This window comes from Genypterus blacodes, unplaced genomic scaffold, assembly GCF_046128005.1.
Source record: "Genypterus blacodes isolate CSIRO-AG114 ecotype Tasmania unplaced genomic scaffold, CSIRO-AGI_Gbla_v1 ptg000058l_1, whole genome shotgun sequence".
Taxonomy (NCBI): Eukaryota; Metazoa; Chordata; class Actinopteri; order Ophidiiformes; family Ophidiidae; genus Genypterus; species Genypterus blacodes.
In genome coordinates this window covers 4,562,639-4,578,768 of record NW_027466870.1, presented here as the reverse complement: position 1 = coordinate 4,578,768, position 16,130 = coordinate 4,562,639, and the positions used below count along the sequence as shown (strand labels likewise).

Below are 16,130 nucleotides of genomic sequence, written 5' to 3'. Positions count from 1 at the left end.
TGCTTAGCAGCCAATCCTCCCCATACAAAAACATCACCTTAATGAATGAAGACGTTAAAAAATAATCTGGGAATTCATCCAGTGTCATAAAACAGTGAACTGTCATCGTTATTCTTCTTACTGCATCCAGGTTAGATGATGATGACAGAGGTGTGGATCCACTCCACTCGCCGTGAGATGGAACCAGAAAAGTGAACGTTCCAGTGCCAGTGGCCTTGAGCTTTGTTGCTGTAGTAAAGACAACCAGGCCAAAGGTCATCACCAAGCATTCTCATCCTCCCAGTTCAGATCATCTTCATCTCCCCAGCCGTCCGTTTCACCCTGAGAGAGACAAAGCAGCATTTGAATAATTAGTTCCCAAATGTATTGAGCTGTCTTATCACACAATACTAATCCCCCGCACACACACTCACACACTCACCTCAGTCACATCAGCAGCTGCAAACTTGCCAGCCCCAGTGAAAGTATCTGCAGAGGAGTCGGCAGCAGCAGAGAGTCCAGCAGTGTCACTCGAGCCGCTCTCTCCTGGTAGCAGCAGGCCTGGAGACGACAGCTTGATGTCCGGCACCATGTCCGCAAACAAATCCAGCTCCGGGTCTTGCTCCAGCTTTCTCCTCACCTTGATGGTGAACTCCTCTCCCAGACCTCCTATCCCCCCGGTCTTCTGCGCCGCTGTTGGCTTGGGATTTGATGGGTTGTGTGATTTCTCAGAATCCCTGTCCTCTTGACCCCAGCCATTGTCCCACGAGGACGTGGTCTTGGTCTCTGTGGATTGTCGCAGTGCTGAGTTCAAATTAAGGGGTTTGGAGGCTCCGATCCTTAGCGCTTCATGCGGGTGGATTACAGGTGTGGTGGCGCCCCCTCTTGGCGGGGTGAGTATGACCGAGTCTGGTGTGCGAACTGTAGGAGAGAGATCTGATGTAGCTTCAGTGTCCTCAAAGTCGTCCCACGGCTCCTCCTCCATGTTCTGAGGTGTGGGTGGCAGTCTACTGCTGACCGCTGCCGCCCTGTCTGAGGCCTGGATGTGGATACGGACCGGCTGTCCGTCTCTGTTCTCGCTCTCCTCGGGGTCGCTCCAGTCCGGCCAGTCTTCTGCAGGCCCCGCTGGTCTGTCTGCCTGCTCTGGGCCGTATGGCGGAGGCTCCGGCTTACTTTTCTGGTGAAAACCGTTCAAAGGTAGAGACATCTCTCTGCTGACAGCTGGAACACAAGTCGAGAAAAACACTGAGCCTCACAAAGGATTTAAGGTACACTGATATGGAGTGTGTTTGTTGTGTTGTGTTGTGTTATACCTGATCTTGGTGGCAGTGGGTGATTTCTAGTATTCTCCCTGCTCCCTGGTAGTGTGTCTATGTCACCCAGGACCAGATCTTCTGTCCCCGACGGCCTGGGGAACACATTCAGGACTTTTGAAGGCTGCTCCATCTGGGGGTGAGATCCTCCGACTATATGGACTGGAGAAGCTAAAGAAAAGAGACACAATGAGTGCAGAACAAACACTTTCACCTTTACCTCCTCAGAATAGTTCTCACATGCTGCAACACACAGCACAGAGCTTTGGAGGCTCTATTCAAAGGTCAATAGAACTGGGAGGTGAAACTCTAGAAGGCTCCAACTCACAAAAACAAACAACGTCAGAGACATGAGGAGAGATCACTGAGATATTAGCTGACAAAAGACAAACAACAGCTCTGTCCCAGTTGCTCCTGGCAGCCATCAAGCAGTTTGTGCACTTGGCAGCTCTCATGTGTATGTGTGTGTGTGACTATAGGGATGAAGTGTTTGAAGTAGCAGAACTAAATCAATATATAACTCATTACATTACGATCATTTGGCTGACGCTTTTATCCAAAGCGACTTACATTACATTACCACCCTTCGCAGAGGGGGGAGCAATTGAGGGTTCGGTGCCTTGCTCAGGGGCACCTCGGCAGGGGCTCGAACCAGCGACCCTCCGGTTCCCAAGCGGAAGCACTACCCACTGAGCCACTGCCTCCCCTCATTATACAACCGCTCTCACTGTTAGGTTGTTGGTTCTTACTTTCAGGGGTGACTTCTGTAGACCTGGTAAAATTCGGCGTGGTGCGTTTAAAGACCTTGGTTCTGTTGCCGCCAACCACCACTTGGGCCCCCAGCAAGGGAACCAGCACTGCCAGACTCTGCAGCGTCATGGCAACCAGGGAATCGTTGGTGTCTCTCATCCCTAACAAAACCTGCAGATGAGGTATTAAAGTATTAAATGTGAAATACTAAAACGACTCAGTGTTGCGTTTGCTGTCAGGACGTCTGTGCTCCACCTGAGGTAGGATCTGGTTCTTGAGCTCTTCGTGGGAGAAGAACTCGGCGTAGACGTGGATGTGAGCCAGCAGCACCATGCGGACGTGCTCCTCGTTGACCTTAAAGAGCTTCAGGAGCTGAGGAAGCACGTGTTTACGGTAAAGGGACACAGACAGCAGGCACTCCTCGCCGCCATCACCGCCACTGGAATCTGTAGACAACAAAACCAGACGAGGAAGCAAAGAGAGACAAAGTTAATAGACACCAGCGATTAACTGCCATGAAAGTATCTGCTGATCGTTCCTGTTTACTGTTATAATATCTCTGCATCGTTTCCCTTTTTAATAGAGAGTATCAGATCCCTTTGCATCATTTTAAAAAGCCCGTTCTGATCCCGTCTTACCCTTCTTTGGCCTTAAGAGATGCGGCAGGAAGCTTTTGATGGCCATTGGTTCTGCAAACACCAGAAAGTTGAGGAGTTTGGGGACGAGGCGTGTGGCTATCAGCTCTTCAGGGAGGCTCTGGACCCGGTCCAACAGAAACCTGCACCCAAACAACCAAACCAAAGTGTTCAACTGGCCGCAGGCAAAACAGGCGAGACATTAAACCAAGACCAACGTGTGGTTTCTTACTTAAAAAATTCATTCTTTTCCTCCTCCGTCTTCAGGGTCAAGCTCTTCAGAAAATTCATCACTTCAAGAAAATCGTTCCTGTTCAAAACACACACACACACACACACACACACACACACACACACAGTTTGAAAGGCAGTCGGGTGTGTGAATGTGCCTTGGGGGAGGCGATAAAGCAAACGGACCTACCTGAAAAATTCATGAGTCAGCAGGGAGCTGAGTGCAGGACGAGACACGGGGTCGGAGTTCAGCAGGCCCGTCTGCAGGGTGGACTTCAGACTGTCGGACAGCTCCTCGGACACTGGAGAGGAAAGCCAGGGAATGACTACTGTGCCCAGGGAGGGAAAGCAGCGAGAGCGGCACTCTGGACTCACCATAGCCGTCCAGCAGGGGGAGGAGGGAGTCCACCATCATCCCGAAGGAGAAGCAGTCTCTGGCGTGAGCCTGTTTCTCAGGCAGCATTTTAAAGCCCTCCACCTGTGAAGAACACCTTTAAGATGGATTCCTCTCACATTTCTTCCATTTCCCATCTCCGCCTTTCATCTACTTACGTGTTCTTCTGGCGGAACAGAGGTCGTCTCCCTCACCGTATGAATGCTCCTGAGAAACTGAGGAGACAAAAAGCAATCAGACATTAGCCCGGGGTTGTTTTGGTCTCCAGATCTTTGACGTTTTAGAAATACCTTACCTCAGGAGTGGCCTCAGAGAACTTGCAGACGGTCTCCATCCCTCCCAGTTTCCAGTGGCCGTCTTCGCTAACAAATACAGACGACATGCAAACGTTGTTGTGGCTTGATTTGCCCTGGTGAAGGACAGGGTAAGGACCTGTTATGCACTCATGTATGGGCAATAAACAGAGCAAACATACAAAATGTCCAGCAAACAATAGTTCTTTCCCATTATGAAGCTTTCAGGCTATAATCGCAGCAGATAAGCATGAACTCATCACACTCCGCCCCTCCTCCCCCCTCACCCTCTCGTGCAGGAAGACGAGCGCCTGCAGGAGGTCGTAGACGCCGGCGCAGATTTCCTCCGGGGTGATGCTGTCCAGCAGCGACTCCAGGGGCTGCACGGCCTCTGTCACCAGGTGGATGCCGCCATCCTGCACCGAGCAGGACAGGAAGCGAAGCAGACACGGGTGCCTCAGGGTTTTCAGGTGCTGAGGGGAAAGGAAATGAAAGTCACTTCCATTTTAAATTGGATTTGGTTTTGGAGTCAAATATGTGCAGCTTTGAATGCTGCACATATTTGACTCCTGGTGACCTCACGCCTGCAGCTGAACCGACAAACATACATGCCAGGATCAAGGGTCAACAAACAAGTGATGTTTCTGTGTTTTTATATTCTAGACTTCGACTTCATCTGACATTCCAGAAGAACTTTGATTTCAATTCTTATTCAAATCTTATTTCCACAAGCTTTCCTCCTGTGTTCACAGGAGGAAAGCCCCTGATGGTGTGCAGCTGATGGAGGCCATGAGGGCGGACTCGACCATTATTGCTTCCTGCAGTGTTCTCTTACAAAGCAACCGAATCCCACAACAATTAGAAACTTAGATCAAACACAGATTGCGGTGAGTGAAATGAAAGCTTTGTATCAGAGCGTAATGGAGCTGCTGCTGCTGCTGCTGTAGTACAACACTGGTATGAGGAAACACTCAGGCGCCATTTCACACTGATGCATAAGGACATGTCAATCAGTTGGTGGATCAACAGAAACCTGGAGGAGCGGTTTATGAAAGACAAAAAGAAGGGTTTCACAATTCTGTGTTTAGAGTCATTGTAATGTAATTCTCACTGTGCTTTTGACTGGAGGGCTCTGCTTGTGTGTGTGTGTGTGTGTGTGTGTGTGTGTGTGTGTGTGTGTGTGTGTGTGTGTAAACGTCATTAGGCATTACCTTGGCGGCTTTGTTTACTTTGTCTTCGTTCCCCATGTGGACAAACACGGATGCGGGCTTCCCGTCCTGGAGCACCGCGGAGTACATGGTCAGACCGGAGGGTAGCGTGAGGAGCGGCGCCTCCAGGGTGCAGCTCCGCACCGCGCTGCTCTCCGCACCCATGGCCGCACACTCGCGCCCGGACCCGGGGCTGCAGGGGGGAGGAGAGGAGGGAAGGCAGCCTGTAACACAGCACACAACCGTGACATGAAGCGACCCGGGCTGCCGGCTGTTAAAACACACACACGCTTGTCATGAGGTGACGCTGATATTTGTTACCGTGTTAGATGTTCCCCAGATGTTTCACAACTTAGCTAGCGGGCTAACCTCGACGCTACGGCAGCCAGATTGTCCACGCCATGATTGTCTGCAGCCCGTCCGCTCCCAGCGCACACAGAACATCAAACTACTCAAGCTGAATTATGAATCGGTCGCTTATAATGCCGCGGTTTGAACAGCTCCTTACTTTCTGTCAATCGGCGGGGCTAACGTGGAGCTAAAGCTGAGCTGTAAACACGGATTCTTCCGGTCACAGACGAAACCATAAAAGTGGGAGAGGGCAGTTGTGTGAAACTGTTAGAAAACAGCCCTGCTGACTCATTTTACAGATTTGGAAAATTCTTAATTACATTCATTACGCAGATTCAAAATGTAATTAAACTTAACAATGATCGATTCATTCGTATATATTTATATACATCATAAACAACGACAACCCCCCTGTTCAGAAAGCTAATGGTTCGAACCAGAGTGGTGTGAGTCGATGACTCTTCGCTACATTTAGAGATGATTTTACCTGTAACATTTGAATAGATGTGTGTCATTTATATGCATTTTACATGGTTTAAATGTGTTTATTCCTTATAATGTCTTTTATTGTGATCTTGACTTGACTGTACTGCTCAATTGTGTCACTAATGTGGGCTATTAATGTTTAATGAAGTTCTTAAAGTTGCCAATTAGAACCCATGAGACCATCACGTCACCATCGTTGTATATTGTGAGTAAACAGTTTTTGAAATTTCATGATGACAAAAAATGTTTTGACTACAAATGATACGTACACATACTGTATCAAGGCTCATACCTGTCAGTCATACACACGCACGCACGCACGCACACACACACACACACACACACATACAAACAAGCATGGTGGCAAGCTGGCAATCTAACAAAAACTTCAGTTATCCTTTAAGTTTTAAGTGATCTGTTTATTTTTTATTTTGATATTGTTTTATATTTTATATTTATTTATTTAAAATCTTTTTTTAATCAGAATCAACAGGTTGGGATGAGTGTGTCAGATAGAAAATGAACAATTAAGAGATACTGTTTTAGGCTGCCTTTTGCTCTCCACTACAACATACAGCATGTTGAATATTGATATGTTTAGACTGACAGAGTAACAACGGAAAGCAAACTTTCGTCAGAGGAAGTCACACTTTCGCCCTTAACAGAGGTTGCGTTTGGTTACCCGGGAAATCAACCAGAAGAAAAAAAGTGCTCACTTACTGCTGGTGCATACACACATGCACACACACAGATACTAAAAGAGGATTTAAGTGGGAGAAGGCGCAAACATGGATGAGCTCGGTAAGACAAATGTTTCATAATACTTCTACTCTTAAAGTTAATGGATATTACTTTAAGGGGAATTATAAGTGTCTGCAGTAAAGTGTGGCCTTGTTTGAACATTAAAGTCCCATTTTACTGTTAAGAATGTATGTACACAGGATTTTATATAAGGAGACTTTCATCTAAGATAAGATAAGATGAAGATAAGATAAGATGAAAGTTTACTATCCCGAGGGAAATTACTGATTACTTATTTTTCAAAAAACGCTAGAGGCTTATTTTATTCATAGTTCCCATTTCTGTTTCGCCAGCCTCAAAGCCAGGCTTCCTCATAAAAAAGGGTTTATTACAACATCAACACCTTTTTTCAGATTGATCGTTTACGCTTTAAAGGAGGGAAAGAGAGAGAGAGAGAGGGGGGGGCAACAGAGTTGAGTTTCAGGGCAATATTACTCACCAAGTCTTGCGACGTTATAACAAATTTCGCTTCTGCAGAAACACTTCCTGAGGAAGCTGACTAACATCATCAGTCATGTGTACAACACGTGTGTGCATCCGCTGTGTACATCACTGTATCACTCAGCACAGGAAACCTCACACTCACTTTAAATCATCCATATCCTTTGGTTTAGCGTTAAACTCTGAGAATAAGCAATCAAATGCAGTGGCCAGGTTGTGTTTGTATCTATACAGTGTGTGTGTGTGTGTTTGGATCTATTTTGTAGGCATCATGTTTGTGTTATGCCACAGATTTGCTGTTGGAGGAACTGGCTTTTGGTTCAGCTCATGCAGAGGCTGCAGCTGAGAAGAAGAGCAATGAGGTCGCTGAGGGAGAGGTGAGGACCCCTCTCTGTCTGTCTGTCTGTCTGTCTGTGAAATACACTTTGGTTGTTGTTCTTGCACATTTGAGTGATGTGTTATTTCTTCCCCTCAGGTGCCAGGAGCAGGTTGCTCTTTACTTTCTGGAAGGAAACCCAATGACTCAGGCCGTTCTAATGTCTACAGGTGAGCCAACAGCAAACTAGAGAACAAACTACAGTGACAACATCATAAAAAGTGAATGTTAATTGGGGAAAATACATTGATCTTAGGATATTTCTAAAGTTAGTCATTTCACCAGAATAGATGCCAGATCTCATTCTATGGCAAATAAGGTATATATACTGTATATATGTATATATGTGTATGTGTATATGCCCTCTTCGTCACCTTCAGTGAATCCTTCCATGTTGCTGGCTCTCTCCCCTGGTGAAGGCTGTGTAGAGCAGTCGTGAATGAACACAGGCTGAGGAAGGTAGATGCTGCAACTCGCTCATTCTCTTGACCCCTGACCTTTGTTAATAGTTGCTGCGAAAGCCAGGCTGACAGGGAACTGCGCCTGATAAAGGTGAAGGGAAGCTCATCATTTCTGTCACGAACAACGTTTGTCCTGTAAAACCCGGAAGTCCCGCCCTTTGGTCCAACGACAGAGCCAATGGGAACAGGCAAAGGCCGGTAGAATGTTCTCCAAACCCAATTTAGCTGAATGTTTCCTACTCAGTAACCTCTTTTCGCCCTATTGAGTAAAGCAAGCCAAAAAGTCTCTACCAGTTGAAATAACGCGGACACGCAAGTATCTCTGAAAAGCCGAAGTCATAACACAAACGGTAAAACCGAGATAAATCAAAGTTGAACAATCGTCAATTTATTTAACATTGAAACGTTTTGAAAGTCTCCCAATGAAAGAAATATCACTAGTCATTAACAGTTGAATTCCCAGCACAAAGTATATCAGAATCTAAATATACCGTTTGTCTATGTTAAAAAGCAATGAGCAGTTAACGCAACATTACTACACTGGACAACCTTTAAACGGACGAACCCAGAATTGTCAAACGCACGGCTGTACGTGGGACGCACAGCACATGCGGGAACCCCCTCTACGGGAAAGTACCAAGAATTGTCTGCTTCTCTGCCTTAAGTACAGAGTGGGCAGGAGGTCATAAATGAGTTATTCTTTTGCTGGGGATGTGCCTTGCTGGGTGAGTAGCTATGTGTCCTGTCCTGAGTGCTGCTGTCTGCAAATATGTTACAAAACAACTATACAATACAATCTGCATTTCTATAGTAGTCACACATGTAAAATGAAGAGACCTCAGACAGGTCGTCACCAATTGATGGGGGTGTGTGTGGTGTGTGAGTGAAAGCAGTCTATGTGTAGTGAGTGTGTGTGTATGTGAGCTTAGTGTGTGTGTGTGCCTGTGTGTGTGTGAGACAGACAAAGTGTTAACCGTCTTTGTCTCGAAGTTCAGGCAGTTATCCTCCACTTCTAGTCATATGTATGTTTCTTGGGCCTTCTCTGGTGAGTCTACTGAGTGTTGTGTATTTGGCTCAGACGATTTGGAGCCAGTATCTTGAGTGTGAATGTAACCTTATGTTGACCATACAATTCTTATATTTACAATAAATAGATTATATTTTATATCTTACAGTCCCTACAGCAGTCAATCATTCTGTCCATCATCTGCAACACCATCAAGTGCATTGGCCTCTTGATAGACAAAGTCATCACTGAGCTGGTCGCAGAATCTTTCAAAGAGATCCTTGGGCTCTGAGGTTTGGCAGTAGTGGATGTGTAGCTCTCTCTCTCTGTCGTCCTCAAGCAAGCCCATGGCCTGAGCTGTCTCTTTGAATGTCTTATACTTATTGCCCTTGTACATCTTTGGGTCCTCGTAGCTCTGTGGGCCTCTGATATGAGCCAGTAGCAACTTCACATTGAATCTCATTCCCCTATCATGGTGTGAATCTATCCTTCCTCTGGCTGCCTCATTCTTGTTTTCCACTCTCGCTGTAGAGCCCTGGAATCTCAATGTACAGATATCGCCTTGCTTATCTGTTTTGCTTGAAGAAGCCCAGCAATGTTGTGTCTTCGGCTGCAGTCATGTCCTCCTCTGCTTGGCCTTTTCTGGTGACACTATCCTGCTGGCCCTCTGTGTGGATTGGTCACTGTAGGAATCCTGCCCTGGATCTTGTATTCCGTCGTTCTCCAGTGAGCTTCATGAGCGTCGATTACGCAGGATGAAGTGAGAGACACCAGCTCGTACAGCTATGGCTTCATCTCAGGAAGATGCAAATGGTTTCATCAGCTCCATTCATGATGTCATTGACACCTCATTCAGGACAGAATTATGATAATAATACATGTTACAGTCCAGCTTACAGATATGTGGAGGGAGGGAGTTCCATAGTCTATGAGCACATCAGCTGAAAGCTCCAGAACCCACGGAACAGAGTTGAGAGCCGAGAGGAGTACAGCAGAGGAGGGCTGCAGTTCAGAAGTTCAGAGAGACAGGAGGGGGCAAGATTGCATGATGTCATTATGGGGGTTATTTTGCAGGTCCTTTCATGATTCATTAACAACTATGACATCATTCAGTGTGGTTACGTTCATGTTTCCCACAACTATAATGTGGGAATGCAAATTAAAAAAAACCCCTGCTCATTTTTATACATTTGATATTATGCACCTTATGTAAATGCAAGAGCCCTGAACTATGTTTCTGTTTCTGGCAAGTTTTGAGGTGAGCTAATGAATTGTGCTCGTTGCAACTCAACCCAAACACACACTCACACACACACACACACACACACACACACACACACACACACACACACACACACACACAAGCCGTGCTTTAACCTCTCATTCCCTTCTCTCTGTGTGTATTTTAGTGACCTACCAGCCCCTGTGGCAGTCCCTGCAAACCCCACCTCATCCACCACGGAGCTGGACTCCATTATGCAAGATTTGCTGGGTTTGGGAGACGGGGTCAGTGCAGCGGATGCATACACATGTGATCAAATATATGAGAACATCACTCATGTTTACTAGAGATCAATACTTTCACTTACATCCAGATGTCCAAGAAAAATGCACTGTTTGAATATAAACGTCACAAACAAAAGTGCAATGACCCAGCTTTACCAGCAGAGGGCAGCATTAGCAAACGTAACACCAGCCTAAGAAATGAGTTCAACACAAGAACCATTAGACAATGATTTAAAGAAATCAATATTAATTAGTGGTGAAATAGTTAAATACAACATCAGTGTGCATTTGTTCAATCAATCAGACTCCCCCGTCTTCATCAACCCCACCACCGCTGACACAGAAGGAGTCTGTGAAGAGGAAAACAGCAGGAGGGCCGCAGGACAACAAGGGGAGCAGCAGCAGCAGCAGCGATGCAGCCGGCTCAGATACGAAGGCGTCGCCCCTGAGCAGGAAAACAGACGCCATAGACGATCTGCTGGGAGGGCTGAGCTCTGACTTGGAGAAGATTGGCGTAAGCACCACGGTCAAGGGCCACTGTGCTTCCTGTAACAAACGCATCGTGGGAAAGGTACAGGAAGGCGTCAACACAAATGGACACGCATTGAAATCCACACATGTGATGTCGATTTAGAAGGATGCAGTGTGAGTAATGTAAACGTTTTACACGGTTTGTACAGATGATCACCGCCCTCGGTCAGGTGTGGCACCCCGAGCACTTTGTGTGTGTGGTGTGTAAGATGGAGCTGAGCAGAGGGTTCTTTGAGAGAGATGGAAGTCCTTACTGTGACAAAGATTACCACCAGCTCTTCTCTCCTCACTGTGCCTACTGCAAAGGACCCATTCTGCAGGTGAGAGGAGGACAGATTCTATTAGGGTTTAGTGAACAAAAACACAAAGGATGAGGTAAAGGAGGGGAGGAAACAGGAAGCAGGTGTACGGAGTTACTTAACACATTGCTTTGATGAACAGGCTTGTTTTTGGGGTTATTGTGAAAGGAAATACCACAAGTAAGCTAGATTACATGGATATTTATGTGAAAATTTGTTACAATATAAAACAGAAAAAAGACTGAGAAATAATGAAACACTTTGTTGTTCAGTTCAGTTGCTGTCGTATGTTTACATCCACTCAGTTACACAATAACCTCACTTATGTTTGTGGTTTACCCCACATCATCATCGCCATCATAACAAATAAAACACAAGCTCTAATTTGGCTTCTGTTGTTTTACTGCAGACCAAAGTCATTCATCACAAAGCCGTGTTTCTGTGTTTGATTGTTGCACCAGAACATCGTGACAGCTATGGACCAGAACTGGCACCCGGAGCACTTCTTCTGCGCTCACTGTGGAGACCTGTTTGGACCTGAAGGTCAGAGTTTGGCGATTCAAAGCCTTCACTTCCCTCTGCGTCCACGTATTATCTCAAACATCCACTTCACTCTGTTTTGTTTGTCGTCCCCCCCCCCCCCCCAGGTTTCCTAGAGAAGGAGGGGAAGCCGTACTGTAACCGGGACTTTTACCAGCTCTTTGCTCCAAAGTGTTCAGGCTGTGGGAAGTCAGTGAGGGAGAACTACCTGAACGCAGCCAATGGCACCTGGCATCCAGAGTGCTTCGTCTGCGCTGTGAGTCCTCCCACCTCAGACCACACACACGGCTCTGGCGCGGGTACAAGCCTGGGAATAAATGAGAAAGATACCCACTCATTTGCTTTATTTGCAACATTTTGACCACAAGGCTGATGAAAACCGTATGCCTGATGAATATGCTGCGGTTGAAATGATGCAAATAAATCAAGGAAACCATATTCCTCAGTGTGGGGATCGTTTACATTCTCTTCAAGCCTGCTTTTGTACACAGCATCTGGGCAGAAAGGTTTTTTCGGGGTGTAGCTCTGCTTTTTCGCTGGGCTGCAGGAACATGTTGTAGATAAAGTGTTCCTCTGCTGAGATCTGCTGTAATAACTTTCACTTTATGGCCCCAAAAGGAAAATCTGCCTGCAGTTGGGTGAAAAATATAATGTTCGTAAACGCAGAACATGAAATACATCATACTTAAAATACACCACAAATACTACGTTTAAGATCAACATAACTTAAAAGATGGAAGAGATCCAACGATCACCAATCATGCCTGCACAACCAGCACAGCAGCATACATCACTACAGTGCAGCGGTTAGAAATGAACACGTTAAACTGGGGCCATGGGAGTGTGAATGTAACTCAGCGGGTCAGAAGGTCAAACACTCCACAGCCCGGGCTGAAGTGGACACTCAGCGGCGGCTCGAGCCTTTTTAATCAACCTCCTGCTAAAAATAAGCGAGCCGGATCGCGGCACTTGTGATCTCCCTGGCCTCTCTGGCTCGGCTCTGGGCCGGAGCCTGATTTCCACACCAACAAAAACATGTGATGACTGACTGGAGCATGCGGCTGAAGTGGAGTCATCAGCTTCCTGCAAACTCCCAAATGAGTTTGTGTTGAAGAAACAGCATCACTGCGCTAATCTGCTCATCAAAGACGGCAGAGGAAGATTAATGAGAACAGGAGGTTACTGAGGATTTTCCATTCTCCATTTTCAGTTACACAACATCAGTATCACTCACACAGTATGACGCATCAAGCATATTAACTCATTTACTTTATGAAGAAATAGATGGAAGTGATTGTTGACAGCAAACAGTTTTGCATAGTAAAAGGGACGAATCATTCCAGACAGAGTTTGGCTTCATTGATTCTTTGATAATGGGCTTGTTTGGTGTCTGATGCATGATGATGCAGCTGAGGCCTGTTTTCAAAACATTGTGCAACAGCCCAGTTTTTGTATCAGCCTATAAACAGAAACGCTTTTTATTGCTAGAAACCACAAAATACACAACATGACACCAATTACTACTTACAGGCCGACTTCCAGCTCTGATTTAGCTTCTAGATAGCCTGGGAACGCTCACATGCTAGAGATCAGAAGGTGAGGACAAAAGTCATGATTTGAAGAAGTTCTGGTTTGCCCCTCTTTTGCTATTTATGCATCTTCCTCCTTTTTATCCCTCCATCACTAATATGCAACTTTTCTGTCTTCTGTCCTTCCTCTTTTCTCCCTCCCCAGGACTGTCTGAAGCCCTTTACTGACGGCTGTTTCATGGAGTTTGAGGGTCGACCCCTCTGCTCGCTGCACTTCCACTCGCATCAGGGCACCCTGTGCGGCGGCTGCGGCGAGCCCATCATGGGCCGATGCATCTCCGCCCTCAATCGCAAGTTCCATCCCGAGCACTTTGTGTGCGCCTTCTGTCTGCGGCAGCTCAGCCAGGGGATCTTCCAAGAGCAGAAAGGGAAACCGTACTGCTCAGCCTGCCACAGCAAACTCTTTCTGTGAGACACACAGTATGATACACACAGCATGAGACACACAGCATGAGACACACAGCATGAGACACACAGCATGAGACACACAGCATGAGACACACAGCATGAGACACACAGCTCACATGTAGACATATGAGAGATACGTATGATACGAACAACACAAGAGGGTGCAAGAACATGCTAGAAACCATCAACTGCTGCATTGTCCGCTTATTTTTCCTATAGAATCCTTTTTTTTAAATCCCGCAAATATTCCTATGACCATAATCAGGACCATATTTACAACAGATGAGCAATAAAGTTTTCACTTTTTCAGGACTTCATAAATCTGAGGTACCCATTGCAATAATGTGAGGCTGTGTGTGATTAAGGGTGTGTAATGTGCTGCATCACTTTCTGCCAGAAAAGGAAAAAAAAAAAAAAAAGAAATCAAAGCAAATTTCAAGTAACATAACAAACCACATGGTTGTAAAACATCAGAAAAACGCCGGCTTCAAGTGATAAAAAGGCCGAGAGAACTTTTTACATGTGAGCCTTGGACGGCTCTGAAAGGAGCGCAGCTGACGCTTAAATTAAATGGAATTTCATAAGCCGCGATCACATAACATAAAAGGGAAAAGAATAACACAAAGAGAGGTTTTAATCTGTGGTTTCCATAAAGCCATCCTCAGTTTCCTATAAGACTTGGCAGAGGGTCGCCGCTCTGGCAGGAGGAGACTGCACCTTCAGACTGCACTTTGTCAAGAGGCCTCGTCTACGCGGCCCGATAGCTTGTATTGGCAGTGACGGGCACCAAGTCGCCGTGCCAACCTGAGTTTCCTCTTTCTCCGACTGACCACTTGGCCCCTGGTTCGCTCCGGCTTCAGACGACCTCTTCATCCTTCACACTGCCTCATTTATTGCAACCGGCAGAAGATTAATGAAGGTGTTGAAGTGAACAAAGGAGTTTTCAGAAGGAGCGCCGTCTCACCGCTGAGTCCCTTCGGTGGCTGCGTGTTGTGATTGCCGCGGATCAAATCCACCGCAAAGTGCTTTAAACGCATGAGGGAGAGTGATGATGCGCCCTGTGTTTATGAGCTCGTTCGCTCGTGTTACTCCAGGTGAGATAGTTCCAGTGGCCCAGGGTGAGGAGGTCATGGAGGCATCCAATCAGGAAGCACTGATGCCCTCTGCACGCCGCCCTGGAGAGGCATGTGAGCACATCGGACTGGGTGGAGACCACGGGTCAGACCCAGAATGTGCTGGAGGGATTATGTATCCCAGCTGTCCAGGGAATGCCTTCAGACGCTCCCAGGAAGAAGATCCTTTGCTTGACCCAGATCTGGATAAGGAGAATGGACGATATTAAGACACGCTTTAACAATCAGAAAACATCGAAATCAAATTTAATTAGGGAACAAGCCGTTTGTTGAATCACAATCAAACAAAGAAAAGTTTGAGTAAAAGAAGCAGATTTCTGTAAAGCAGCTTTGGTTGACAGGATTTGTTTATCAAAGCAGAAACTGAATCTGGTGTTTAGATGGACCGCAGCGACTTTCTGCTGGCTGGGCAGGAACCTGTCTGCAGCTTTGTGTCAGACGGCTGTATGAAGTCAGTGTGTGAGTGGGAACAGAGGTGGGCATTAATCATGCTGTCATCACTGTCAGACCCAAACGCTCTCATAGGCCCCTGCCTGAAACCAACACTGAGTGAGGACCTGACATCAGGGAAGAAGTGTGAATGTGTCACCTCCTCCCAAAATCCATGATCAGGTGTGTTTGCTGTGTGTGTATAAAATAAAATCTGCAATAACTGCTCATATGAGAACTTAATACTATAGAATCTAACCTTTGTGAATCAGTGTGTCTCTCCCCCTTGTGTCACACACGCTCTAAAAGCAGCTTCATCTAACAACAAAACCACCTTAAGACTCAAAGACAGACTTCCATGAGAGAGGATGGCACAGATGCTGCTAATCTACCAGATCTTGAGTGCTTTTCTGCCTGTACGCTCTGGAAGTCTTCTCCTCCTTGTCACGACTGAGCTCCATCACGGCTCGGGGCCCTGCCAGCACGCTCTTAAAAAGTGGCGAGACTCATTTAATGCTTTCTTTCCTACATATGGCTTCAAAGAGCTGTAAACTAGTGGCTCGGGGTAAATTTAGATTAGTGAAAAACCTCAGAGCCATGTGTAAACACTCACACACTCATCGTGAGTGTTGTCCTACAACGCCGGGGAAAAAAATCCTGGCGTTCGCAGGGAAACCTTTGTTATCTCATAGCGGGACAAATGAGGAGGAAAAGGGGGCTCCTGTGGCACGTAGTAAAAAAGAGAAAACATGAAATGCGAGCGGGGGTCTGGTGAATAAAGAGCTGTCTGTGGAGAGAGAGAGAGAGAGAGAGAGAGAGAGAGAGAGAGAGAGAGAGAGAGAGAGTGTAACTCAGGTGACATTTACGGCCGTGAAACAAAGTAGGAACAGTCTGGGAGCTCAGTGGGCCGTGACATAGCAGCGAGGGGAGTGTGCGCGGGGAGGAGTGTGTGAGGGGCATAATGGATACG

The 16,130-nt window shown here is 46.5% G+C and overlaps 2 protein-coding genes across 3 annotated transcripts; one reads left to right on the top strand and one right to left on the bottom strand.

Annotated features, from left to right (window-relative positions):
• Positions 1 to 221: 221 nt before the first annotated feature.
• scyl3 (SCY1-like, kinase-like 3) lies at positions 222 to 5,349 on the bottom strand. The gene is made up of 14 exons (XM_076152955.1): positions 5,125 to 5,349; positions 4,807 to 5,027; positions 3,883 to 4,068; positions 3,598 to 3,711; positions 3,461 to 3,517; positions 3,284 to 3,386; positions 3,099 to 3,210; positions 2,910 to 2,987; positions 2,681 to 2,820; positions 2,298 to 2,488; positions 2,042 to 2,213; positions 1,293 to 1,463; positions 422 to 1,200; positions 222 to 321 (listed from the first exon to the last, which is right to left on the bottom strand). Exons 2-14 carry the CDS (start codon positions 4,966 to 4,968, stop codon positions 259 to 261), a joined length of 2,328 nt encoding a protein of 775 aa, XP_076009070.1. The 5' UTR covers positions 4,969 to 5,027; positions 5,125 to 5,349; the 3' UTR covers positions 222 to 258.
• Positions 5,350 to 5,637: 288 nt separating this feature from the next.
• On the top strand, positions 5,638 to 14,204 carry lpxn (leupaxin). Of its 2 annotated transcripts, XM_076152957.1 has the most exons (10): positions 5,638 to 5,845; positions 6,306 to 6,441; positions 7,174 to 7,259; positions 7,358 to 7,428; positions 10,135 to 10,231; positions 10,536 to 10,802; positions 10,912 to 11,082; positions 11,523 to 11,604; positions 11,709 to 11,857; positions 13,336 to 14,204. In XM_076152957.1, the coding sequence occupies exons 2-10, from the start codon at positions 6,429 to 6,431 to the stop codon at positions 13,600 to 13,602; spliced, it is 1,203 nt and encodes a 400-aa protein (XP_076009072.1). In that variant the 5' UTR covers positions 5,638 to 5,845; positions 6,306 to 6,428; the 3' UTR covers positions 13,603 to 14,204. The 2 variants fall into 2 exon arrangements, with proteins under 2 accessions (XP_076009072.1, XP_076009071.1); XM_076152956.1 differs by having other exon boundaries at positions 5,638 to 6,441.
• The last annotated feature ends 1,926 nt before the right edge of the window (positions 14,205 to 16,130 follow it).

Coding starts and splice junctions, on each gene's coding strand:
- scyl3 (XM_076152955.1), bottom strand. CDS start 4,968: ATGGGTGCGGAGAGCAGCGCGGTGCGGAGCTGCACCCTGGAGGCGCCG. Junction 2,214..2,297: donor AGAACCAGATCCTACCTCAG/GTGGAGCACAGA, acceptor CCTCATCTGCAG/GTTTTGTTAGGGATGAGAGA. Junction 1,464..2,041: donor TACAGAAGTCACCCCTGAAA/GTAAGAACCAAC, acceptor TCTTTTCTTTAG/CTTCTCCAGTCCATATAGTC.
- lpxn (XM_076152957.1), top strand. Junction 10,232..10,535: donor TGCTGGGTTTGGGAGACGGG/GTCAGTGCAGCG, acceptor TCAATCAATCAG/ACTCCCCCGTCTTCATCAAC. Junction 11,605..11,708: donor AGACCTGTTTGGACCTGAAG/GTCAGAGTTTGG, acceptor CCCCCCCCCCAG/GTTTCCTAGAGAAGGAGGGG.